We start from the raw sequence: 27,516 nt of genomic DNA, 5'->3' as shown, positions 1-27,516 counted from the left end.
TTCCCAGGTCAGATCCCTCTCTGCAGAAGGCCTTTCTTGGTCTGCACCAGCACTCGGACCCTCCATTCCACTTAATAAATGCACACACACTGTAATCTATAATGATTTACAGGCTGTTTGTTGGGGGTATGTTCTCATGTACAATGGTCAGCTGGGGCGCTGGGATCACCCCACGAATCCCTCGGTGGGACAAGTGCCAGGTTTCCTGACTCTGGGGCTAGATTTCAGGTGTTAGCATAATGTATTAGAGCCACTTCCCACGGGTTAAAGGCTGAAGGGGAATCTTACAGAATTAGTCTACAATGAAACAATATTTACTTCTCTAGTTAACACAGAAGGAAGGCCTGAACCAAGGTCTTCCCATCTCTAAGACAGACCTTTTAGACATTATGCCATGTTGACTCTTTCAGTTTTTATTTCACCATTTACATTGAAATTCTAGTAGAGTAGGAGGATGAATCTTTCCCTCTTCATGTACTAGTGAGTTACTGATCTGGCCAATGTACTTGGTGGGCTTGTGGCTGTTTGTGTTTGACCAATCTCAACACATTACTCAACCTCTCAGGCTCAAGTGGCTACAAGGATCAAATGGTGCATCTACATCAATAGAAGGAGTTTCCTACCCAGATGACATCATAAGATCTGATAATTCCACCCTGCACCAAAGCTTACCTGTGATGAGAGCATCAGGTCTTGACTGTTCTTTTCTCCAGGCAGGAACAAACACTGTAATATCTTTGTGGCCTCTTTCCAAAAACCAATCAACTGCCAATTTTATTCCACGACAGGAAAATACTTCTTTGTTCCCATGGCTGAAAGATATTATTTCAGAACACTTGAAACATTAAAGTTCACACATATTTAAAGTCCCTACTAAATTTAAGTTCTTTTGCCAAGCTATGGGGACTATAAAGAGATAAATAAAATAGCCTCTTGCCTTCAAGGATTTAATAGACAAGGATAATAAATGCACAAATATAAAATACATTAAAAGTATATAAGTAAATTATAGGAACCCACCATAAAAAGGGATTACTTCTAGATGAAGGAAAGAGGTAGCATTTGACTAGTCTTCAAGGAAAAACATGATTTTCAACAGAACACAAGCTCTTTGAGGAGAGGAAACTAATATTCTCTTTTCCCCTTAGCATCTCTAGCACCCAACAAAACACCTGGCACACAAAAGTGCTTCACAAATGCTTGCTGAACTGAATTTCAATTAGTGGTGATAGGGTTGACACCAAAGAGTATTAAATGCCCAGAGGAGGAACGTATGTTAGAATGGCCAATGGCCTGAGTTAGAGAGAAGGTGGGGCTCAGGAAGGAAAGTGACTTCTTGTTGGCTCCTCCCTGACTCTCTCCTCTCCCACTCCTTGTCTAACTCTGTCCCAACAGCTTTCTCACCCTGGAGGTGGGGCTCTGCCCCTTCTTCTCGCTTCTTGGAATAGTGAGCTTTTGCCAGGACTGCCATTTACAGAAGGAATCCAGCCAGTCATGTTCGCTTCTCTCCCAACTCTGCTCTAGAATCTCCAAACTATTCCTCTGTGAATGTATCCCAACCCCCAAATTCCTCTATAATTCCTCTATAGTTCCTCCTATACTACTCTCTTCTATTAAAATATTATCTCCTTGTGGTTAGGAACTGGCTTTCTTTTTGCTTATATTGTATTCCCACTACTGAGAGCAAATAGTTCTTGGCACATAGTGTACCTGCATAATAAGTTAAAATAGCACAATAATTAAAATAATTTTAAAATTAGCATAATAAACTAAAACAAGCCTGGAAACATAATAAACACTTTTTATACAGTCCACTGTATACAAAAATGGGAAGATAAATTTAATAAAAGAGTTTTTCAACTTTAGGGAGGATACTCTCCAAAGACAGAAAATAAATTCTTATCCATCATCACTCAAAATACAACAACAAAAAAAAGGTAAAAAATTATAACTGTGGTATCTTTAATTTCCGAGAATTTTTATTTTCATCTTAAGGTACTTTAGAGTCATCATTTTGAATTTATGATTAATGTTGACAAGTGTGGAAATATAACTACATAGAATCACTAAGAGATAGTAGGTTCCTTCTCCTGTGGAGTTAAATTACTTAAGAGAAACACACTTTTAGCTGTCCCTTAATGAATACATTTGATTTCTCTTCAGTAATGTGATTACACCAATGGGTAAAGGTTACCAATAACAAAGTATCCTGAATTTTATCAACATTATAGGTAACAAAAAAGAAAATGTTTTGATCAAAGAATGATCAGCACAAATTATAGAATTTCAGAGCTGGAAGCACCCTCAAAAAGATCACGCAGTACCCACCTCTCAAAGCTGCCCATACTTCTTTTGAAAATAGTACTAATCATTAGGAAGTTTCTCTTTGCATTGTCTAAATTACTTTGCAACTGTTTTCTAAATCATTGTCTCAGTCTTTATGTCATAGGGCCAACTAGCCAATGTGATATATAGTATTCATTCATATAAGCATTTCTGTGTATAATAATTCAGTCACTATCTTAATAGTTCAAATTACCATTATGGAAATCATTTCAGTAAGATTCTAACAGCAATTGTACTCAAAGAGCAAACACTAGAACTTTCTAGTGAAAAGGCAACCAAATCTACTAAAGGCTCTAGCTAACAGGCTAAGTTGGATCACTTGAGTTTTCAGTGACTATAGGTATAAAGGCAGAGTTGAATCATTCTAAAGATCCAGAGCAAGAGGTAGTTTTGATAGAATCCTCAAGAAAACTTCAGCAGAACCAGGTCACTGAGGCTGGAGTGGAGCAGGCAGATAGTGCAGCGGACAGGGCTCCAGCTACAGAAAGGCTCTGGGTCTGAATCCTGGCTCTGCCACTTACCACTTGTGGCCTTGGATAAATGACTTATCCTGGCACCTCATACCGACATTGGCAAAATGGGAGGGGAGGTGTAAAGGGCTGAAACTCTGAGTAGGTGCACTGGAATCAGACAATCGAGCACTTAAGGCTAATTACCTATTGGACAATACTCTATTAGAATATTAGCCTTCTCACTATTCTGTACTGGCTCCATCTTTTGATATATACAGATGATTGTAGGAAGGATTAGAGGGTGGAGTGAGATGAGCCCGAGTCACTTTGGAGGAGGACGAGGAGAAGGGAGGTTGGTGGAAAGCTTGTGGCAATTTGGTCCATCCCTTTCTCTTCTCCCCCTAAAGACCAAGGACTTTTGCTTATCCTGACTGGCTGATTCTGAGACCTCCAGGGAGCTATCCTGGAACTTACAGGGAGGCTTAGACCAGATGACTCTGAAGGCTCATTACAGCGCCACCCTCCATGATGGTTCACTATCGCCCCGTGACTGAAGAACAGAGGTAAACTCTTTGACCTGCCTGAGGTTACAAGGCCACTTGGTGGGAAAACGTAATTCTTTGGAGCTCAGGGCTCTCCATGAACCACCTCAGGCCGTTTGTTACTGCTCTTCTGTCAAAGTAAGAATGACCAAGCACTTCAAGTGCAAGAGACCCCCGGAGGGGGAGACCGCCCAGCACGCCGAGTCACCACACTGTTACGGAGAACCCCTGCTGTCCCGCCCCTGCGTAAACAGGTTCCACCAAGCAAGTCATGACTTCTGGGAGTCTGTGTGCTGCCTTGCAGCACACTTTGATAGGCTGTTGTAAAGAAAGCCCTTTACAAGCAAGGAGGATGTGTAGTCTTAGCAACATGAAAAATCTCTTTAAAATATTATTAATAATAATGCTAGCAACACCTTTAGTGTACTTTCACATACACTGTAACAAGAATATTCTAGTAGAAAAAGTTTTGTAATCTTCCTTTTAAAAATGAATAAATGGCTTTAGAATGGTGAAGGTCACATAGTCAGCTTTAATCTAAACTCCTGATGATTGCTCACCCACTGCCCCACACACCTTTCTGCAAAGCAGAAACTGGGTCAGAAGTCCCACCCCCCCCATCTCCATGAGGTCACTTTGCTGATCTCAGATACCGAATGCCCTGGTGCTACCCTCTCCAATCAAAATCTCCATTCCACAAAGGCTTTTCTTTAAAATACCCAGGGTTGAGCATGTTGAGAAATTTAAAATGAGGCTTTCCTGGACACCATGGCAACTTCAGACCTTGTCTGTTTGCCAAGGAGTAAATGAATGAATGGATTTTGCTACTGTCTATCCCACCACTACTTTCTCCTCTATTCTACTTTGTCAACAGGGCAGTAATAAAAAGCATCATTTGGTGAGCATGTAATTATTCAGTAAACTGCAAATAAAAGTCCTCCTTTTACATGGACTGAAAAGGGAGAGAGGGTTGCTAGTGACAGTCAAGTCACAAGAAGGGATCTGAAATAATTTATGGAAGCAGTGACCCATAGCCCTTGACCAAAATTTAAGCAAACTAGTACCACAAATGATATGATCTGAAACTGAAAGATCTAAACCCTAAGTCAAATTCTATGGGGATCTGGGGAAACTGGGGTTTGACTCTCAGCCTTGCTACTCACTACCAATGGCAAGAGTCATCACACAGACGTTTAGTATAGCTTACTGGGCCACACCACAATTTCATCTAGAAAATGAAGGCTTATGATTATGAATATGTTTCTTATTCCTTCCTTGGCTCATTTTGGGGGGGGGGAAGGGAAGGGGAGAAAGAGTGGAGACTGACCTCATATAATGAAAAAGATATTATACTTCAAATCAGCAAAGATATGGATTCAAATCCCAACTCTGATTCTCCTTAGATATTTTATCATTGTGAACTTAAATGAATCACCTTGAGATTCGGTCTCTTCATCTGTGAAACAGTAATAAAACTTGCAGTATTTACACAGTGAACTTTATTATAAAGTTCAACACATTCTTATCAAGCCTAATGAATACAGTTCTACCTTTTCAACCCCTTTATATTATACTAAAAATTTACTTTGACTTAAGTAAATAAAATTATCTAAATTGAGTTAAGATAACTACTCTGTAGTTAGAAATGTTAGCTGTATATAAAATCTAGACTTAGGTTTTATTAGTAACTTCTGAGAGTCAATTTTGATAATAGTGCTAATATTTGTAGAAGAAATTTATACTATATGCTAAGATGCATCTATATGTCCTGAGATGCATTAGCACATGAAAAAGAAAACTATTTTGATAATAAAAATTGTTTAGTTTATTTACTATTAGGCCTTACAGTACACAAAGAGAGAATTAATGTTTCAGTACCATTTTCAAAAAAAGAATAACAAGACCATTTGATTTCACATTGAAGCAGCCATATTCCCACTGACTACTTCTAAGAAAAAAAAATAGCATGCAATGTTATAGGTGTTCTATTTCAAAATTATCACCTATTCATTTTCTTATAGTAGTAAAGGATAGCTGACTGAAAAGCAGCTCAATAAACTCAGACAAAAATATTTTAAAAGGACATGTGTTAATGAGAGTGTGCGTGTGTGTGTGTATACACACACACACACACACACACACACGTAAAAGATACCCAAGAACAATATTGGTTCACAATACAAACTCATTTACAAAACTCCATGCAGAAGGTTGGTAAAAGATTGTAAGCAATTTTGCCACACAAAACAACAATAATCAGAAGACGCAGAAACAAATCTGCAGAAATCCTGATGTTGGGTTACATCATCCCAATGACATTCACAAAAGAAAATGAAAATAGAGCATGTCTCCACAATGTACTTTATCAAAAAGTACAGGTGATTCTAACACCTTAGCTCCAGTGTGAAAAATTAAGTCAAGGAAGACTGCTGGTACCAGATCAAGCACATAGCAAGGAAACCTGCTACCAACAATATAAACACTTGGGAATCTTTACAAAATATCTCAGGGAGAAGCAAAATATCAAAAGATTTGGGGAAAATATCTCACATAATATTCTGGACAAAAGAACAATGGAAAGAACATTAGTAAGTACAGATGCATTTATTTACTTCCTCATCTTTTATAAGCATTACTTATACATAGATGAGTGTACTCTTAATGAATATATAGGGGAACAGGCAAACTCACCCATGATTCTTTAAAACTAAGTACACAACTAACTGAATGATAAATGAGACTCAAGATACCTGTTTCTACTGCCATCAGAAAAAAGATAAATCCTGTAGAATATAACCTTAAAGCAATCTCTCAAGAATTTATTAATTATTAAGTATCCATAAAATGCCTTGATATATTTTTTTTTGCTAAGATATTTTTGTCAGTGATGTCAAGTACAAGATAAAAATGGAAGACGAATTTCTTATGTAAGGTGAAGTCCTCATAATACATGTGTTAATGGATTACATTGTGTTGATGTAAAGTCTTATAACCTCACTAGACTTTATTTTAAAGATAAATTATTTATTTTACTACCTGACATCTAGGGGAGAGGGGTAGGGGGAAAGAGGGAAAAATTTGGAACAGAAAGTTTTGCAAGGGTCAATGTTGAAAAATTACCCATGCATATGTTTTGTAAATTTAAAAAATTGGGAAAAAAAGAGAAAGATATATGATTAATCAAAAGATCCTCAAAAAATCCACAGAGGGAAAAAAATGGACGACAATTGTTATCCAAAAAAAAAATGTGGTTCAATGGCCAGTCAATTGATTTAATACATCTGGGACAAGTACTGCAAATAAATTTTTATTTTATTTTTTTAATGCAAAAATTAGGCTATCTTCCTTGATTAGCTGGTGGAGAAAACTTTTTTCTTTCAAAGTTATTTGAGAAAATGCTATTGCACTCAATGTCTATTATTGTGCATCTAATTTTTTTAAGCTAAACTATCCAAATCTGTTACTATAGAAGAAAATCACTGTACATTTTGCATTCACAAGGTTATTGGCATAGCCTATAGTTTTATGTGAATCTTCAATAATTCAAGTAACTGCTTAGTTAATTTAGAATTGAGGTGGCCAGTAGTATCTAAATGATAGCTAACTCTGAAAATGCATATCTATTGACAAATTCAGAGTTCCCCAAATTGCTACTTGGTAGTCACTAAACTTCTGTTCATTTAAGTCAAGAAAATTAACTTTTTTTAACCATTTAAATCAAAAAATACACACAAAATGATAAAACACCCACTTTTGCATGACACATCTCAATTTAACTAGGAATAATTGAATAACTTCACTGTTCAAAGAAAACTCATCTAAAATTAACAATTGAAAAATAATTTATAAAAGTTATGCCATCAAAATATTAATATATATTTTCACCAGTGGTTTGCAGTTCATTTTCCTAGCAATTATTCAGTTTTTCAAATTCCCAAAGATGCTGTTCCTTAACTATAGTTCTTAAAGATAGATTAGGAAACTGAAAAATAGTTACATCTTTTTCTCACATAAGGAAAACATAATCTAATTAATTTTCCAAGACGTAGAGTTTCCCCAATGGTTATATAGTTCTCATATAAAAACAGGTAGTTGAGCCCATATATTGTTGCAGTCTCACAAAATTTTCATTTCTAGCATAGCAGTGATTTAAACTGGTGTCTTTAAAGTATGTATATCAGTCTAAGAAAATAAGAAAAAAAATAAATGCTTAATCTAAGGATATATCTAATGTTAGAAAAAAAGAAAGGAAAAAGTTCTTCAAACAAGTAATAACTGATCTTGTTCTGAATCAAGAAGAATGGAGACAGAATTTAAGTCATTTTGATATGATTATATAAATGGCCACAAAATAAAAAACCACTTCGGGAATAATTAGTCAAGTAAGATGTCCTACATACCTCATTGCCACATTGCTGCCATCAATAACTATTGGTCTCAGATTCTCACCATCGTCTGTCACAATCTCCTGAAGTGGGGAGTCAGACCTCTGAGATTCTAGGGAAGATGTTTCTCTAATTATGCTACTGTTAATTGTACTAACAGTTGAATCAGTTTCACTTTTATTTCCAAGTTTGACAAGTTCTCCTAAGATATCATTGATTAAAGCATCAGTACCAAGTTTATTTAGAACAAGTTGAACTTGTTCTTCAGAATAACCTAACTTAAGTGCAAACTCCAGTTTGGCCTGGTATTCTTTCACCACATCAGGGGGCTTCTTCACTTCCTTAGGTGTTGTCTGTGTCTCCTCAGTCTTTAGGTCTTGCAAGATTTCATTGCATTTGAATATGTGAGACTCTAAACAGGGGGATCTACGTAGCTGTCTATGAGTCTTGGTTAATAAGCATGGCTCTACTGCAACGCCACCCAAGTGTTCTGAATCATTATCAGAATTTGTGCTTTCTTCCGAGTCACAACTAGAGCTTCCAGTAGATTCAGAGATCACCTTTTCTGGATCTTCCTTCCTTGAGTTAACTTTATCCATTGTTGGTTTCTCCACCATCGACCAAGGTACAATAGCACTTATGTGTGTGTCAGTGCTTTCCACATAAAGGTGGCCTAGGTCATGCCCCAAGTGATCCTTCAAGCCCATGAAGCTGCTGCATGTACTTGACTCCACTTTGCTGTTTTTTCTGTGTTCCTGGAAATAACCTGCCCTGTATTCCTAGAAGAAAAACAAAGAAACAAAAACAAATTGAGATATTAGGCAATTACCTTCACATACTTGAAAATTCACCTAAAAATGCAGCTTAAAATCTTCTGATTCAACTCAAAGGTAGATGGTCATTCACATACATAATAAAACTTCTGTTTAGGAGTGAAATTCAGATTATTCATTCACAATGAAAAAAGTCTTAGGCTTCATGTTAATTGCACTTTGGGATCAAAGTAGTGAAAAATGCCTCCCATTTTTCTAATATAATTCATGAAAGCTTCAATTACTGGATAACCAACAACCAACCAATAAACTACTTTTATTCCTTTATCAATTGAGGAAATATTTAAGAACTTAAGGTGCTTAGAAATCAGAGAAAAATGATGCAGTTCCTTCTCTCAAAGAGATTACATTCCATAAAAGGAGACAACATACACACACACACACACACACACACACACACACACACACGTAAAAGCAAAGTAAAATTTTAAATTAAGGAAGAAGTGGCACTAGAATTTGGGTGAATCAGGAAAGATCTGATGAAGAAAGTAGAATTTCAGCTGAGAATTGAAGGAATATTTAGGTTCTGAGAAGCAGGGGCAAAGGAGGAGCTTATTCCAGGTATGTCACACAGTTTACACAAAGATGGGAATACTGTGAGTGAGAAATGGCAAAAAAGCCCGTTTAGCTGAACTGTATAGTTAATGAAGAAGAATAACATACAATAACATTGGAAGGGTAAGTTATACCCAGTCTGTGAAATGTTTTAAAAGTCAGTGGGTTATATTTTATCTTAGAAGTATTAAGTTTCTTTTGACTTTAATAAAAAATCACCTTGTGTCCAACACTCCCCAAATTTTGCTTGGAAGACATATTGAAGTTTTTAAGTATCTTTCCATCTTGCTAGGACATCCTTCACTGGCAAACCCAGTGAAGCCATGAACCTCAAGATAGGTTAGCAGAATAGGGCTTAATGAAGAGACTATGACAACACAAAACTATAAAAACTTTTCATCTATAAATAATATATAATTAGCATTATTTAATCAGTATGGCAAGGTGGGAAAGGCATAAACAGGAAGATGTGGAAAGACTTCCTAAAGAAAACAGGATTTGAGACAAGTCTTGAAAGAAGAGCTTTTGAAAATAATCTTGGTAAAAACTATAAGGTATTAAATCTAATTTCTGCCACACTGCTGTCCAGTCTTTTCTGCAATGACATTTAACTAGTAGCTAAATGTGTTTACTGAATTGTAGGCTACTATTTATATGCATTTTTATGCTGTATGTTAATTCTATGTCACTAATTGATCTAGTTTTTAAATCAGTTATCAAATTGTTTTGAGAAATATTACTTTGTAGTACAATTGAGATTTAGCACTGCTCCCCCTTTCTTTCTACTTGTTTTTTTCTATAACTTTCCTTGACATTTCTGACCTTGAATTTTATGATTTTTTTCTAATTCTATGAAGTAATCCAATTGTTTGCCACTGAAAAAGTAAATGAATATATATATATATACATACACACACATACATTGTATATACACACATATGATTGTAATTTTTATTACGTGGTTTTAGTCTATTCACAGACAATGAACACTCCTCCAATAAGTGTTCTGTAGGGAGAAATGAAAATTAAGACAACTCTGAGATACCACTACACACCTCTCAGATTGACTAAGATGACAGGAAAAGATTATGACAAATGTGGGAAAGGGATGTGGGAAAACTGGGACACTGATACATTGTTGGTGGAATTGTGAACGGATCCAGCCATTCTGGAGAACAATTTGGAACTATGTTCAAAAGGTTATCAAGCTGTGCATACCCTTTGACCCAGCAGTATTTCTACTGGGCTCATATCCCAAAAAGATCTTAAAGGAGGGAAAGGGACCCACATGTGCAAAAATGTTTGTGGCAACCCTTTTTACAGTGGCAAGAAGCTGGAAACTGAATGGATGCCCATCAGTCACAGAATGGCTGAATAAGTTATGGTAAATGAATATTATGGAATATTATTGTTCTTTTTTTTTATTATAATAACTTTTTATTGACAGAACTCATGCCTGGGTAATTTTTTACAACATTATCCTTTGCACTCACTTTTGTTCTGACTTTTCCCCTCTCCCCCCACCCCCTCCCCTAGATGGCAAGCAGTCCTATATATGTTAAATATGTCACAATATATCCTAGATACAATATATGTGTGCAGAACCGAACAGTTCTCTTGTTACACAGGGAGAATTGGATTCAGAAGGTATAAATAACCCGGGAAGAAGAACAAAAATACAAGCACTTTACATTCATTTCCCAGGGTTCTTTCTTTGGGTGTAGCTGCTTATGTCCGTCATTGATCAATTGAAACTGAGTTAGATCTTCTCTTTGTCAAAGAAATCCACTTCCATCAGAATACATCCTCATACGGTATCATTGTTGAGGTATATAATGATCTCCTGGTTCTGCTCATTTCACTTAGCATCAGTTCCTGTAAGTCTCTCCAAGCCTCTCTGTATTCATCCTGCTGGTCATTTCTTATAGAACAATAAGGAATATTATTCTTCTATAAGAAACAATCAGCAGGATGATTTTAGGCCAGTTCAGTATTGAAGAAAGCCATCTGCACCCAGAGAAAGACCTGTGGGAATTGAGTGTGGACCACAACGTAGCATTCTCACTCTTTATGTTGATGTTTGCTTGCATTTTGTTTTCTTTCTCAGGTTTTTTTTTTCTTCTTGATTAATTTTTTTCGTGTGCAATAAGATAACTGTATAAATATGTATATGTATATTGGATTTAACATATATTTTAACATATTTAATATGTATGCATCTAGGGGAATGGGGGGGAAGAAAGGAAAAATTTGGAAGAGAAAGTTTTGTAAGGCTGAATGTTGAAAAATTACCCATGCATATGTTTTGTAAATAAAAAGCTTTAATAAAATTTTAAAAAATATAAGGTGTTCTAGAGGTGAATTTATGTAATTCTTGTATGGGATTTTAGTAGGTTTCCAAATATTTTATAAATTTCATAATTATTTTAAATGGAATTTTAAATTCTCTCTTCCTGCTGTTTTTTTTTTTGAACTGACATAATACAGAAAGGCAGGTGATGCTTATGGCTCTATGGATAAGGGATAAATTTATGACCAAAAAAAGTCCCAGAAGGGATCACAGAAGATAAAAGGGACAATTTAGTTACATAAAATTCACAAGTTTCTGCACAAGCAAACCAATATAGCTAAGACTGGAAAGGAAACAATTAAATGAGGAAATTTTTATCCAGCAAATTTATCTGATAAAAGTCTCATTTCTAAGATACAGAAGAAACAAATTTATAAAAATAAGAGACATTCGCTAATTAACAGTCTCAAGAGAAGAAATAGCTATTTGAAGTGGTTTAAAAAACCCTAGAAATTAAGGGGATACCTATAAATTGAAGAATGGTTGAACAAACTGTGGCATATAAAGGAATACTATTATGCTATAAGATATGAGGTAAAAGATGGTTTTAAAGAGCTGTGGAAAGACTTCTTAGAATTGATATAGAGTTAATTGAATCAGAACAATTTATATAATAAGATTAGTATAATAAAAAAGAAAAACAATTAAAAATATTTAAAAACCCTTTTACTTAAATGATCGACTCTGATTGCAGAGGACTGAGAACAATCCCCAAATCATAAAAGAAAAATGATGGACTATTTGCAGAAAAAAAATAGTTTTGGACATGATTGATATTGTAATTTGTTTTACTTGACTATGTTTATGTAACACAGGGACATCTCTCAGGAAACAGGGAGAAAAGCAAATGCTTGATAAATGATTTCTTCTTTTTAAGAAATATGAGGGGGTGGTGGAGGTGAGAAAGAGGTCAATGCAAAGACTAGTTTCATGTGTGAGAAAAAACAAGTAGGACTATGTAGCTAGGTTGAAGAGTATATGAAAAGAACTCAAGACTGGAAAGGTGGGAAGGGGCCAGGTTGTGTAGAGCTTTAAATGCCAAATAGAGCATTTTACATATAATTTTGGAGGTCACAACCCTTATTGATGAGGGGAATGACCTGGTCAGACCTGCACTTTGGGGAAAAAAATCACTGATATACTGAGAAAAGAGGGGTGGCTTTGGAGTTCAGAGCCTGGATTCAAACCCAGCTCATTATTTGTGAAATCTTGGGCAAATAACTTCTACCTCATCTATACTTCAGTGTTCTCAACCATAAAACAAGAATGCTAAGATTAGATGTTCTCTGAGGTCCCATTTAATTCTGAACTTATGATTCTCTGAATGAGCCTATGAGCAAGATAAATAGCATGTATTCTATATAAACGAATTCTATAGCAGAAAAATATTACTGTTATATTACACTGGAGAAAATTAAGCAGTGCAATATTCAGGATTCATTGTTTTTCTTTCTTTTTTCCCAAAGGATTTTTTTTTTTTTGCTTTCAAACATTTAAGTTCCTTCTCATGCATCTCACTGTAGCAAGGTATTCTAGGTTCTGCTATTAAGGGAATTATTAAATGAGTGAGGCAGTGACTTTAGATTAAAAAAAAATCAATGAAGTATGCTTCAGTTGAGATAGTCATAGGATAGTAACTCAAATATTCTCTCAAAGAAAAGCACAATGTAAAATGTTTTAATATTTGTTTAAATAAGTCATATATTATCTTCATAAATTGTTAAAAAATTTTAAAACCAATCATCTCTATCTTTGTGAGCCTCCTCAATGAGTAAGCATTTCTTTATAAATGAAATGGTTCATACTAACACAAGTACAGATGAAAAAAAAATGCAATTCTTAATTTAATTTTAAAAACCAATTAAAAATTTTTAAGCAAAATTTTTTCTATGCTTTTATAGTTTTGGAGTGGAATATTTTTTTACTTGATAACTTGCCATTCTTCAATTCAAAAGGAATACTGCAAACTGTTCCTGACACTTGTTCTAAGTCTAAAATAAATTATAGTGTTGTGGGTATTCATACATACACATATATTCATATATGTATATAATGCATATACCTCACCATTAACATTCACCCATTTAAATTTTCTTAATTTGATATGGGAGCATAGGTGAAATAATTTAGATTTAATGCAAAGAAATTCAAAAGGCAAATCTTTATACTCAGTGATTTATTAACTACTGTAATATACTGACAGCATAGTGCCAGTAACAATTCACAACAGCATCCTCATAAAGGGTTACAGTTAAAAAGGAAAACCTGCCCTGTGGCCTTCACAGAGCTCCCACCAAAAGTATCTTAAACAAGAAAAACCTATTGGAAGCTAGGCTGCCTAGCAACCAGTCTCTTGTTGCTAGGATGCACTCCTTTAACATGCCATCATGAATGCTAGCACAGTGAAAGTATAATTTGGTATGAACAAAAGCCTATGAAAGAGACTGGGACTTAAGTGCGTCTGGTTTACCCTCTGAGAACAATGCAGCTGCCAAACCAATCTGGAAGCTCCGACATCATTGTTCTGTAAACCCCACAATCTGCTCTGACTAGAGGAAATATATTTAATAGGCAACATTTTTGATCTCCCCAGAAAAGTTTGGATTGATGCAAGCACTACTATAGCAGGACACTTCAAGATAAAGGATCACAGCCCCAATCCATGTGTTATACTGTGAAATGCCATTCTTATATTATACTGGAGTGTTTTTCTTAGAAACTATATCAGAGTAAGAAAAAAGTACCAAGAAGGCTGTTGCAGAGAATATATTATTTAGCAAGATAATTGATATCATATTAAATTTATACATTTAATCACAATGTCCTTTAAAATTGCTCAAACATATAAAATGCCTATAAACTAGTAATCTTAAAAACAAAACTCTTGAGGAAATACATATTGATAATGAAAATTAACAAAATCTGATCCTATGACTAATTTCTCCATCCTAAAGATAAAATATGAAGAAACTTGAAATTCTTTTTTCCTATCAAACTAGGTGAAACATATTTCTAATATAGAATTTAATATACAATTAAAACTATAGTAATGGATGATTTGTAGCAATATATGGTAATACGGTGTGTAATACTGCACATGACTTGGGATTTTAATGTTAACAACGTTGTTTATTTATCAAGATCTATTAATGAAATACATTTTTGCATGAACATCTCTTTTCTAATACAATTCTTGACTTTTTATGGCTGATTTTATTATATGTACAGAACTTTGTAATAAAAAAATTCAATTTAGCTAACAATCTATAATTTGGATTGTTCACTTCTTTCCTTTCTATATTATTTAAGCTTTATAGTGTCTCAAGACAAAGAGAGCATCATAATTTATTAAACCTAATCTTATAATTCTCATGAGTTTTTAGACTTGTTATAACCAATAGATCATCATGGGAAATTAGGTCAAATTATCAGGAAAATGCATTACATGAATGTTTTACATCAACTTAAAGAAATTTTAATCTATTTTTTTAGGACACAGTACTTCTTAAGATAAATGGCCAGGGTCTTCTGTTTTTGGTGTCTTAAAACTTTCATTTCTAGCACTTCATAAAGCTTACAGATGTAATAGATAATGAAACCATGCCAGATTCCTCCAAAAAATACATGCTTTTGAGGCAAATACATTTTTTTTAATTATTCAAGTTAAAAAAAAGAAATGGTCAGGCATTTAAAGATTACCAATAAAGTATATTTTTATAATCATAAAGAACCTGTTGCTAATACTAGCAACATAGTTCTAAAAATAACTAATCACTAGAAACTTTAAAATGTTTGTATGACAATGATTCATACTTAAAACAATTGAAAATAAGTAATCAATTTAGAATGAAAAAAGCTGACTAAGAAAAAAAAAAGATTTTCAGTGCTCGAAGCAGGAAGGAGATAAAGCTCCTTAAAATCTTGAACCTGAAGATATTTCTACAAAGATTATACTTTTAGACAAACACAAAATTATTCCTATGCAAATATTAGCTACCTTTAGTCACTCCTATTTGGTTATGTAGAGATATCACCTCCAACACCATTTCTTTAAGAAGTACTCATTTTTCATTTCTCAAATATAAAAAACACATCTGTGCTTAAACACTAATGTATGTAGAATACATACATTATGCATATATACACTCTTCTCAAAAGAAATATTAAAAAATCTTAATTTCTAGGGCTCATTTTGGCTTTAATATACTATTCTCTAAGAAACAAATTCCTTAGTATCAAATTGGATATAAGGTACCTAAATGTAAGTATCAGTATATTATACTACTTCTCTATTACATCAAGTTTCCTCAGATTTGGTCTAAAGTAGTGTTAGAAATCACCCTTCTTTGTAGTGTAGTACAGACATTTACTAGCTGCATAATTCTAGATAGGTCATTTAACTGCTGTCTGCTTCAGTTTCCTTATCTGCTAAATAGAGTTAATAATGGTACCTATCTTCCAGGGTTATTATGAAGTTCAAATGGAGTAATATGTGTAAAATGGTTTGCCAACATTAAAGTGCTAGCTCTTGTTATTTTTGTTATTATTAGCTAAATGGTTAAATTAAAGGAAGAAAATCTATCCTTATAAACTGATCTTTTATAAGAAACTATTGAAAACTGTTTTTGACATTCAATAAATCAACAAAAATTTCTTTTATGGTTCTAAAATTCTTTATCAATGAATAAGCCACATTTTGTAGAAAGTGCTTGTTAAAATATAACCTGTAAAATGTCAAATATAACTACAGTCATTTTTTTTACATTTTTCTTACATTTTAAACAAAAAATGAATCCATGCTATAGGCTTATTAAAACCATACATTTTAACATCAAGCTATGCCGTGAATGTAGGCACTGGTTAGTGACCCAAATGGCAATGGTAAGAGGACAATACAAAAAAAAATAATGAATATGTAATAAATACCCACTGCTGTAGTTTCTATGTATTTAATTACCATTGTATTTCACTGAGTGCTGTTGTCTGCATCCCTCTAGCTAACAAAGGGAGGATGTCCCATTGAACAGATTGGTTAATGCTCTGGGGCAACAGATGTCTACTGGAACTGCAGGAGACCAGCAACTGGTGGCCTGCCCATCTTCGGAAAACTTTCAATAGACTTATGCATATGTTCACACAATAGGGCATGTGGTAGAAATGGAAACCTCCTTTTAACTCTTTATGTCCTCTCCCTCCCAACTGATATATGACAGTCTTTTGAGTTTTTCTCCTCCATCCTTGAGAAGGTTCCTTGAAGATACTACTTCTTGGAGAATTATTTTGGAAATTCTTCAACCTAATAGTTATACTACTGAAGAAAAAAAATTACACATGAACACACACTAGAATGACTAACATGAAGTAGTTTTTAAAGTCACCATGAAGTGCTAGAAGACAGTTTGTTACCACTTTACACTATTTAAAATCCATTCACTGAACTACCACCACTACCCCCACCAATTGCCAGTCTTGTCTAAATCAATCCAGGTTCCTAGCCTGGGCTCTTCTAAACTATGAGATTATGAAAATAATCTGAGAAATCTTATCAGAATTTCTATGACTCCCAGAAATGATATATAATAATTAAAAGTTATCAATTTGTGCAAGATAGTCATATTTAAAAATTCAAAGCTTTTAAAAAGTTTTCTAATTTGGTTTATTTCTATTGATCATCCATCACTTCTAAAGCATTGCAAAATATCATTATAAAGTGTAGTATTACTCTAGAAAACATAATCCAAAAGACAGACACTTGATATTTTAAAGGCATGCATTTTGGGGCAGTTTTGAGATTATGTATGTATATTTATGTGTGTGTATATGTATGTATGTGATGCATATACATATGTACACACATTTGTATACACATATAACATGTAGTCTAAGAACAGAAAAACTGGTATGAAAATTTTTTAGATTCATTAGTAGTTATTACCATTCTCTCCACACTTCAAAATGATATTCTGAAGAATTAGTCAAGTTTAATGTAAAAAATAGTCAGTAATCCAAATACTCACGTTAGCAGGAAAACACAAAGACATTGGTTTCTGTATCAGCTTCAACAGTAACTCCTTAACCCAATTTTAGCTGCAGACTTCCAGGCAGGCAAGAAGAACAATGAATGGTTGAACAGATGGAATGGCAATGTCTTTGCTTAACCTATTACTGAATGGAAGAGCAGCCAATCGCAAGCCAGAAAGCTCACAATTAGTTGGCTAGGCAGATGCAAGGCAACCTCAGCACCCTGCGTCAGGTTGGTAGGTTTCTAAGATAAGCAAGTTGATGTCATTCTCAGGGTCTGCCCCGGGCAGCATGTGTATTAACGAGGGGTGTGTAGTAACAATAGGCCATACAAAGAGGACTAGCAGGCAGCTGCTGTATGAGAGCCAGAGTCATTAGGGAGCAGGCTGCCAACAAGAAACACCTGGCTTGGGCAGACTTCAGCTTTCCCTCATTGTTTCTAATTCATGAAACAAAGAAAAGGAATTATTTTTTATAATAGTAAAAGTTGCTGGTTTCAAAAAAAAAGTTTAGGCTTTATTGTTACTAAAAATGTTCATATTTATTGCAAAAAATTACGTATCACAAAAACAATTAGATGCGCTCTGTGCTTTAAAGATAAATAAATCACTGATACAATAAGACAGGTTGCTACCATAAAGAGATGCATATCACAATAAAAATGCTAAGAAACCTAAAAATCTTTTCTTGCTTCATATCTAGCACCACATTAAAAAATTTAATGCACAAAATAAGAAAAAATAAAGGAAGTTTCAGGGGGAAAAATGCAACCAGACAGCCAACTAGAAACTCAACTAAAGTATAGCCTTTAACATTATGAAAACTCTTTAAACAGTATTAAAATTTGGAACATCTCCTTTCAAAACAAAACTAGTTAAAAGTTTAATTAAATCAGCATTACCCATAGTTTTTCTATTTCAAATGGCAACATAAAATCGTGGTAATAAAATTTACAAGCTTTTAAAAAGGAATTAAGAGGCATCACAACACAATTTTACATGAGTGTTGTCTACAAACGTTTTCATATTGCTTTAATGATACATAAAGCAGATTCAATGGAATTTCACTCAGGAAATACAAGTTGTCTTTACTAAAGGTAAAAAAAAAAAAAATTGTTATTTAAATACCATGAAGTGCCAAAAGAATTAGTCCCTTTGAGTCTGTAGAGACTATTGTTCATTAAAAAGTTGTTTTAATGTTCTGAAATTAATAACAGTTCTAATCTCTACTAATTCTGACTAAAATTAATTCCTCCAGGAAAAGTGTTTTAGTTATCGGCAACAGTACTTGAAAAAAATGCAGTAAGAATTCAAACATTAAAACAAAATTCTCTTAAAAGGTTTTGTCTAAAGGGAAAAAAAATCCCGAATTCCTCTTGCTTCTGTGTCAGCAGAATGGATGCTCCTTGAAGGCAGGCACTACTTTTTGTTCTGTTTTTGTATCCCCAGCATACAGCTTAGCGTCTTGCATATAGCACATGCCTAATAAATGCTTCTTGGAAGGAACTGAACCAATACCAAAATTAAAAAGAATGAAAAGAAAAAAGCAATCCCTATTTATTCTGATGTGAATTAAAGACAGGAAGGCCAAGAAGTCCTTAAATATTTTCCTGACAAGGGCTAGTTCAAGACTTTATAGATTCTGATTTTAAAGATTTTATGTGTTATGCCCTACAAATTGAAGAAACAATTTTATAAAAAGATTGCTCCTATTGAAAAGTATAAATGAACCTAGGAGTGAATTGATTTTCCTAACACCCCCCCAAAAAACATACACCGGCCAGTTTGGGAACCATCACTGTGTTTTTGTTGTAGGAGGGAAATAAATGCAATGAATTTTCCTTCTTTCATAAAAGAAACTTCTGCACTGTTTCGAAGTTTTCAGTTATCTGATCCTAAATGATATATTCATGATTTTTCACATTTCCTAAACAATACCTGACACCAATCACTATTTCCAAAGAGAAAAACAAATCATTCTGAGTTAGATTTAAGCATGTAATATAATAGCTCAATTACTCATGGAGCAAATCCCTTCTACCTCAAGAGTATGTGACAAACACAGCTTTAAAAATTCCAAAAAGTCTTTTTAAATGTTTTATTGCTCTTTAAGTAAATATAAAAGCTCCCTTGACTAATTTCTATAAACAACAAAATGATCAATGAATTAAAAAGCATTCATTGCAAAGCACTGTACTGGGGTAGGTGGTGAAGTGGATAGAGTGCTGGGCTTCCTGGAGTCAGAAACTCATCTTTTCTGTGTTGGAATCTGGCCTTACTCACTTACTAGCTGAGTGATCCTGGGCAAGGGAAAGTGACTTAATTCTGCCTGTTTTTTCATCTATATAAACCTGAGCTGGAGAAGGAAATACCAAGCTACTGCTGTCTGCAAGAAAACCTCAAATGGGGTCACGAAAAATTGGACAGGACTGAAAAACTGAACACTGTGCTAAGATCTAAATACACAGATAGTAAGATCAACACCCCTGCTCTCAAGATCATTAGGTTCTCATGAAGACAACACATATGAGATTTCTGCTCCAACTCAAATGGAGAAGTCTTTAAGAAGTCAAAACAGCAGCAGCAAAGGGGATGAGAACAACTGGAAATGGAGACAGTCATAGAACTATCAAATTAATGTCAAGTCTACTTTGACAGAAATTTAAGATTCATAAAGTTTACATGGGATGTTTCTTAAGTTTTATTTAATTTTCAATTTTGCTAATATAGTTTTTCAATTTCATATCTTATATATGCCTATGAAGAAAAAAGGAGTTAAGGAAAAAGACATTAGTCTTTTTTTTTTTTTTGGTGGGTTTTTTTTTTTTTGAAAATCAAGAAAATAATTAGCATTTCCAATGTAAAGATTAGGAACAATGAGGAACAATTTTTAGGCCTAGCAAAGTTAATTAAACTAAAATGTAAGCTCCATGAGGAGAGAGACTATGTCTAATGTAAACCTTTTATTGTCTAAGGAAGTTTGGCACAATAGCACACTACATATATGGCAGATGTTCAATTTGTTGAACTAATCCTTACCCATCAATTAGAATTTAAAAAATTAAAAATGAAGTAAACACTTTAACTCTATTTACAGTAGTTGGTTTAATTACATCTATTTTTAACACAAAACAAATTATAAATAATATTTTACATTGATTACATTAATATATTTATTTGATGATGCATGTGCTTGAGCGTGTATGTGCTTCATTTAAAACATAAAACAGAAACTTCTTAATTGTCTCTACTTTCTCATTCAGCTTTCTTTTCACTTTTATGTGCAGCTACTATAGTTACTACTTTAAAACTTTTAATTCAGAAGGAGGAGGCATCTTCTCACTAATTCCTGCCACTGTGAATACAAAGAATGAGAGAAAGCTACCCAAGAGCCCAGCAGGAGGCCTGATCTTCAGCAGTGGATTAAGCTTCTTTGCAAAGAGCAAATAAAGGCAGTGATCTGAAAAAGCTAATCAGATCCTGCTGTGGTATTTAGACTACCTCAGTTGCTAGTATTGGATAACGTTAAGCATATTAAAGTATCTGGAGGAGGAAGAGGGTAGCAGTCCCTCTTTCTGAGTCATACTGAGTCATACAAACCTTGACCTTTCCTCAATGCAACATGAATGATAACTGCAAGCAGCATCACCTTGTTAGAGATCCAATCTTTTTAAATGAAATAATAAAGATGTATAATATATTTTAGAATATTATAATATGTAGTCAGGATGAAATCCAATTTTAGCAACATTCCAAGGAACTGCAAATATAACGCAAGCTTCTTATTTTTTAAAGATATAAGTAAACAATTAAAATTTTCATTATTTTTATAAGCAGAAAACTTCCCAAAGTTTACATATTTAGAATGTGTATATTTGGTGGGAGAGAGAAGAGTAGAGAAAAATCAACGAAACTAATGCTCAATCATAAAAATTCATATATTATACAAGGAACCATATAAGTGCAATAGGCAAAAGGTGATATCCCTAATCTCTATGTCTATATTATTAATAACAAGACAAGATGGGTATCAAAATAACTATCATAAGTGGCTGCTGTTCCTTGATATAAGTTACTTTAAAAATTTATCAGACTTTTAAACTACTTTCAATGGTAAAGATACAAGGTTCATCAGATTTCCCTTAAAAGGAAAAGATCACACAAATAAGACACGATCTAAGGGGGATGGGGGAGGAACGATTTTTGGAGGAGCGAGGTAAGAGGGTGGAGGGTGAGGAGGTGGGGGGGGTGGGAGTGGGAAGAGTCTTTACCTGAACTTTCACCAACTGAACAGAACTGACAAACACCATAAGAAAAGTACTAGCCTTCAATTCACACTTTGCCTATTTTGCTCCTCCTCCATTCAATATATTTTCATCCTCCAATTATGGTGGATATATAAGGCCTAGGAGTATACGAAAATTCAACAGCACAGTAGCCTACATGTAAAGCCCATCCTAAATAGATACTACCTTCAGAACAAAAATACTAGAAATGAAATCTGTGTTATCTTTGTTGTAAATAAATTAATGGTAGTTGGATTTAATGGCTATTATGTTAATAATAACTTTGCTTACATCTCCTTTAAGAACTTGAGTTTTTTTTTTAAACAAGTCATTAGCATTTTATTAAATTATGATCACGTGGGGAGAAATTTATTCACATTAAAGTTTAAACAAGTACCCTAGATTTCCTATTGGGAACAAGAAGGGCAACAAAAACCTTCGTCAGAAACAATGTGTCACATTTGTGAAAGGCCATAATAGCATGAACAGATTATGTAGTGCACAGGAACAAAGCTCTAGAAATTTTTGCTAGAAAAATTCATCCAACAAGATGGCTAGCACAGCTCTCTCTTATAATTTACAATACTGAAATGAAAAGACGGAAAAGTCAATAATTATAATACAGGAAAATGGTTTCTAAATTATATAAAGAGAAATAAAATATTTTTATCAAATATCAAAAATCAAAATATTGATATAAAATATTGATAATAAAAATATGTAGAAGAGAAATGAAACAGATGAGAAATAGTCATTTCTTGCTCTCCCTAAGAGGATTTTGAAATTTTGCCTTAGTTTTTATTACTGAATATTAAATTTCCTGTATAATTTTTTGGCTTTCAAATTGAATAAGTACAGAGCTAAGACATTACGAGACTAAGAAAAAGATTTTTTAAAAAAGGATTTTCAATAGGACACAACGGTAAATATACTAGAATGAGTATAGAATTAGTATCAAGAAATCAGAATAGTTTAGAAAGAAAACAATTCGAAATAGTCAAGCAAAGAATAAATAAAAAGGCTGGGCAAATGTAAAAAACTTACTTTCTCAAATAATCACACTTTCTAATTTTTATTTAAAATATTTTCTTTCCTCCTAAATAAGCATTAGTTACAGAAAGATTTTTACTCTTCCATTTCACAGCCATGACAATATTCATCAGATAGGTCCTTATCCTCCAAAAATTTTCTCTAGCTTTCTGCAAGACGGACTAGTTCACGTCCATAGATCTGAATAAACAAGCACATAGATGGAATGTTTAGCGATCAAACAAGCAATTTGTGAATATACCAAATATCACATGATTAAAATAGAAACTAAAGGATAAAATTCAAATTTGAATGAAAGCTATGGAGTTACTGAGTCCCAAGCTTTAAGAGCACCTGATTAAGGCAATGTTTGATTTGATGTCATTATAGAAACAGGAATTACCCTCTTCTAGGATTCCAAGGCAAATAAAAAGTGGCTGCAAAAAAGTGGAATCTTAAATTCCATTCTATAGGTCAAAATGCCTCATTTCCATAGGTACAACTGGTTAATATCAATCATATTCAAGGAAGTACCATGGAGAAGCTTTTTTTTTTTTTTGGTCGGTTTAGTTCCATTTTTTTAAAAATTGCATTAAAAGAAAGTCAATCTAAGACAGATGATGACCTTATATTTTTGTAAAAATATAAGTTTTATAAAAATTCATTCATTTGAGAATAAGTAATATCAGATATGAGAAATGGGTTTATTTGGTTTCTACAGCATAAAAATTAAACTGGAGAAATGAAACAAATTAAATTGAAACCCACAGAGGGGTCAGATGGAGGTTACCTCGCCCAAAAGAATGGAAGCTCCTTGGGAGCAGTGACTGCGTTTTGTAATCAGGAGTGAACACCTGAGATTTGGAAAGAATCTTTAATTCTTTACCCCTAGCTTTCCACTGAAATCTTCCCCTTCTAGGATGGAAACTCCTTGGAGGCAGGGATGGGATTGAATTGGAAACACCCTGCCCAGTTAAACTCTATAGTCTTAGGCTTTCTAACCTTATTTTAAGAAACTCCAGCTAAAAAAGAAAGGAGCCTGGAGTTAGGTGGGGAGGGAATGGGTGTGCTCTTTGCCTGCCTCTGTCAAAATTGTGTATCCTTTCTCATGAGAAAGAAAGAAACTTTTTCCTGGCCTCATACTCTGACTGTTTTAGTGGACACTACTGTCCCACACCTCAGATAAGGTAAAAGAACACCCCAAATCCAAATAAAATGGTTTACTTTAGAAGACTAATCTCACCATCTTAGCATCTCACATTTCTTAAAAAATTAGAGAACACTTCTAGGAAAATAGATGGTGATACACACATGTGTATTTGTGTGTGTATGTGTATAGGAACTTAGAAGCTCCAATGTTCCAACAGCCGAATCATAAATTTCACTCTCCCTTTTTTATAGATGAGGCAACTGAACCCAAACGACTTGCCTAAAGTCACTTGATCAACAAAAGGGCTAGAGCTAGATCACTATGATCCAGGCTCCTCCTTAAACAGGGCTATTTCCAAGTTGGCAACTATTCTTAAGTATAATTTAAATGACAAAACTTTATAAAATTTAACAATTACACAATACAAACCCATCTGAAATTTTTTCCTTGAGTTATAAAACAAATTTGCTATAAAACATGATATCATACTGTTGTTAACACATCTAGTAATGTTACCTACTACTAGACTTGTTACTCAAACATCTTTATAGTAACCTTAACCCCTTTTTGCTGAGACATTTTTAGGTGACCCTGGGTATATAGAAATACAATAATAAGTATACAAAATAAATTACAATGTTATATCATAACATTAATTATTATATATAATAAATTACTACATAATTATATTGCTATATAATATATTAAGTATCCAAATCAAACTAATAATAAATCATACTTTTGCAACTCCCGTATTGAGATCTCACAAATCGTACTTTAAAAAGTTGTGATCTAAACAAAAGTAAAAACAGAATCATAAAAAGATATACAGAGAATGTATTTTCTAATTTATGTAATATATTCTAACACATATAAACACACTCATGTAATTATATAATTATATAATATAATATAAATACTCAGGGCAAAAATATTGCCATAGTAATAAAAAAAATCCTCATAGAATTTATACCTAGGAAGTAATAAGATTCCTTGTAGAAAAATCAATGTATATAATACATATTACACACACACACACAAATGTGTGTATCTTCTACTTGACATGAAGAAATATGAAATTAAATCAATTTTAAAAATCCAGAAAATATAGAAAGAAATGCTTTTAAGTTCTTCCATCCTTCCTCTCAAACTTGACAATTTCTGAATGAAAAGAAATTAAGTACAGCATATGTAAATATATTAAATTCTTACAAGAGAGAATAATGAAATATTTGGGTTACTAACCTCACTATCACTTATTTCATATACTTTAAGCAAGTGTTATGCTATAAAATCTGGAAGACAATAATTAAGTTTACGATGTAATAATGAGAATATGACATTAAGTGGCACGATTTAAAGTACAATGTGATAGAGGTAAAGAAAAGATTATGACAAATTCCTCTTAATAAAATGGAAAGAAATCACTTTTAGTTAAGGGGAATGGGAATCTGGAAACATTTCATAGAGACCCTACCTGGGCTGGGCCTTTAAGAATTTAATAGGTGAGAGTACTGTCCAGAGGATGGTACAGGGCAAAGAGCAGAGCAAGACTGAGAAATTGCTGGTCAGATTAAGAAGGGCCTTAAATACCAGGCTAAATACTTTACAATTTTTCTTTGGACAATAGTGAACCACTATTAATTTTTGTGAACAAAGTGAATTGGCCAGCCATAGTTCACTACAATGTTTTTTATATAATCACAGTTGCCACAGTTGGAGGGGAACTCAGATAACATTTCAAAGCTTTTCAAAGGGCCAAAAGAAGCCATTTAGTACATCCTGAAAGTGAACAATAATCTTTTCTACTATATAGAATGTTATCCAAGTATTGTTTGAAGAATTTTATTGAACAAGACAATATCTCCTAAGGTAGCACATTTCACTTTTAGCTACCTCTAACTGTTGGAAGAGTTTTATTTAAATCCAGCCTAAATCTTCCCCTTTTTTGCAACTCCCATACATTGCTCCTAAATTAGCATACTAAAGCTAAGTAGAACAACTCTACTCCTGCTTTCATATTATAGCCTTTGTATCTAGAGGCAATTTTAATATATAATATTCTATTCTCCCAATATTTTCCCCCCTCCTCAAATCAAAATATTTCATTTAAATTTTAATTTTATGGATATTTTAATTTTATGAATGTAATTTAAAATATAACTAGCTATCCTTGGATATCACATCATACTCATATTAACCCTTTAAGTTTTTCTACATCAACTGCTTTCAAATTATACTTCTATCCATTTGAAAAACTGATCTTTTAAACCTAAATATAAGATTTAAGCCTATTAAATTTTGTACTTTTAGCATTTGTTTCTAATATTTCTTCAATCCAATTCACTCTGCACATCACTCTTAGTACATGGAATTCTTGTACTCAAAAACTTTCAGTGGCTTCCCACTGCAGAGGACAAAATCTAAACTCGGCATTCCCTCCATAATGTAGTCCTCAACATTCTGATAGCCTCACTATTTAGCTTTGGAGCCAGAAGAGCTGGGCTCAAATTTTCTCTCTACAATTTACTGCCTATGTAATTTTTAGTTTCCTCATCAGCAAAATCATAGTGTGGACTAAAAAGTCAGTGGGATCCCTTTTGGATCTATAGTTAAGAAAATTTTAAAATCTTGCAGCCTTTCCTACTCAATTCTATGAACTTTGTTCAGGCTATTCAAAACCTTTCTGGTTAAACCCAATCTGGAGTGAGCCTCCTCTGAAGTTTTATGAGACTATCAGTATCATTTGTTTGGCAATGTAATGCATATTCCCTTCTAACATCATTTCAATGATCATGTCTTACTGTCATTTAAATATCTTTTGGAGGAACCAAATTATATTATAGTGCCACTCCTGTTGTAAACAAAACCAGAAACTATAAAGAAGTGGCAGCTAAATGAATGGAAAGATGTTTACAAGTTCTACAAAGAAAGGAAAATATGAGCTTACGTAAGTTACACAATATAACTAAAGATAGTAAGAAATATTTCATAGGACACCTAATTATCTTGCTTTGTAGTTGCCCAAATTAAAAGAGGGATATCAAGAACTGAGCATGATTTTCTACTTAATACCTGATGATTTAATATACTTAAGAAAAGAAAGTGAAAAATATGTTAGAAAATAAGGTTTGGGAATTTAAATTAAAGAAATTAAAGGTTTAGAGAAGATTATACAAAAGTTTCATGACCGAATGTCATGAATACTTTCCTCAAAGAAGAAAAGTATAAGATGCAAGACATAGCAACCATTAATATATTCAAAATCTCTCTCTCTCTCTCTCTCTCTCTCTCTCTCTCTCTCTCTCTCTCACACACACACACACACACACACACACAAGAAATTGACTGTAATTATTTACTAATATGAGAATTATTTCACAATATTTTGGATGCAGTTGGAACATCATAAGGCCCTATTGTCACTACCATCAGAAAATATACAATGCATGTCTTTAGTTAATTAGTATCATTCTTACAGACAATAACTTTAAAATAATAGATCACTCTTTAATGTTAAATAAACAGTATTTCAAAAAAGATGAATTCTAGACATTAAAAAACTATA

At 33.5% G+C, this 27,516-nt stretch overlaps 1 protein-coding gene across 1 annotated transcript in view; it reads right to left on the bottom strand.

The window, feature by feature from the left end:
• Nucleotides 1–27,516, bottom strand: part of ZC3H12C (zinc finger CCCH-type containing 12C) — a 152,951-nt gene that overhangs the window by 8,081 nt on the left and 117,354 nt on the right. Inside the window, exons 5-6 of the mRNA XM_031961405.1 lie at nt 7,741–8,504; nt 673–812 (exon numbers count right to left, since the gene is read on the bottom strand). Coding sequence (XP_031817265.1) covers nt 673–812; nt 7,741–8,504 — 904 coding nt within the window. The remainder of the gene's footprint in view (nt 1–672; nt 813–7,740; nt 8,505–27,516) is intronic.

The sequence above is a fragment of the Sarcophilus harrisii genome, chromosome 3 (assembly GCF_902635505.1).
Source record: "Sarcophilus harrisii chromosome 3, mSarHar1.11, whole genome shotgun sequence".
Taxonomy (NCBI): Eukaryota; Metazoa; Chordata; class Mammalia; order Dasyuromorphia; family Dasyuridae; genus Sarcophilus; species Sarcophilus harrisii.
The sequence above is the reverse complement of the archived record's forward strand: the minus strand, read 5'-3'. Positions and strand labels throughout refer to the sequence as shown.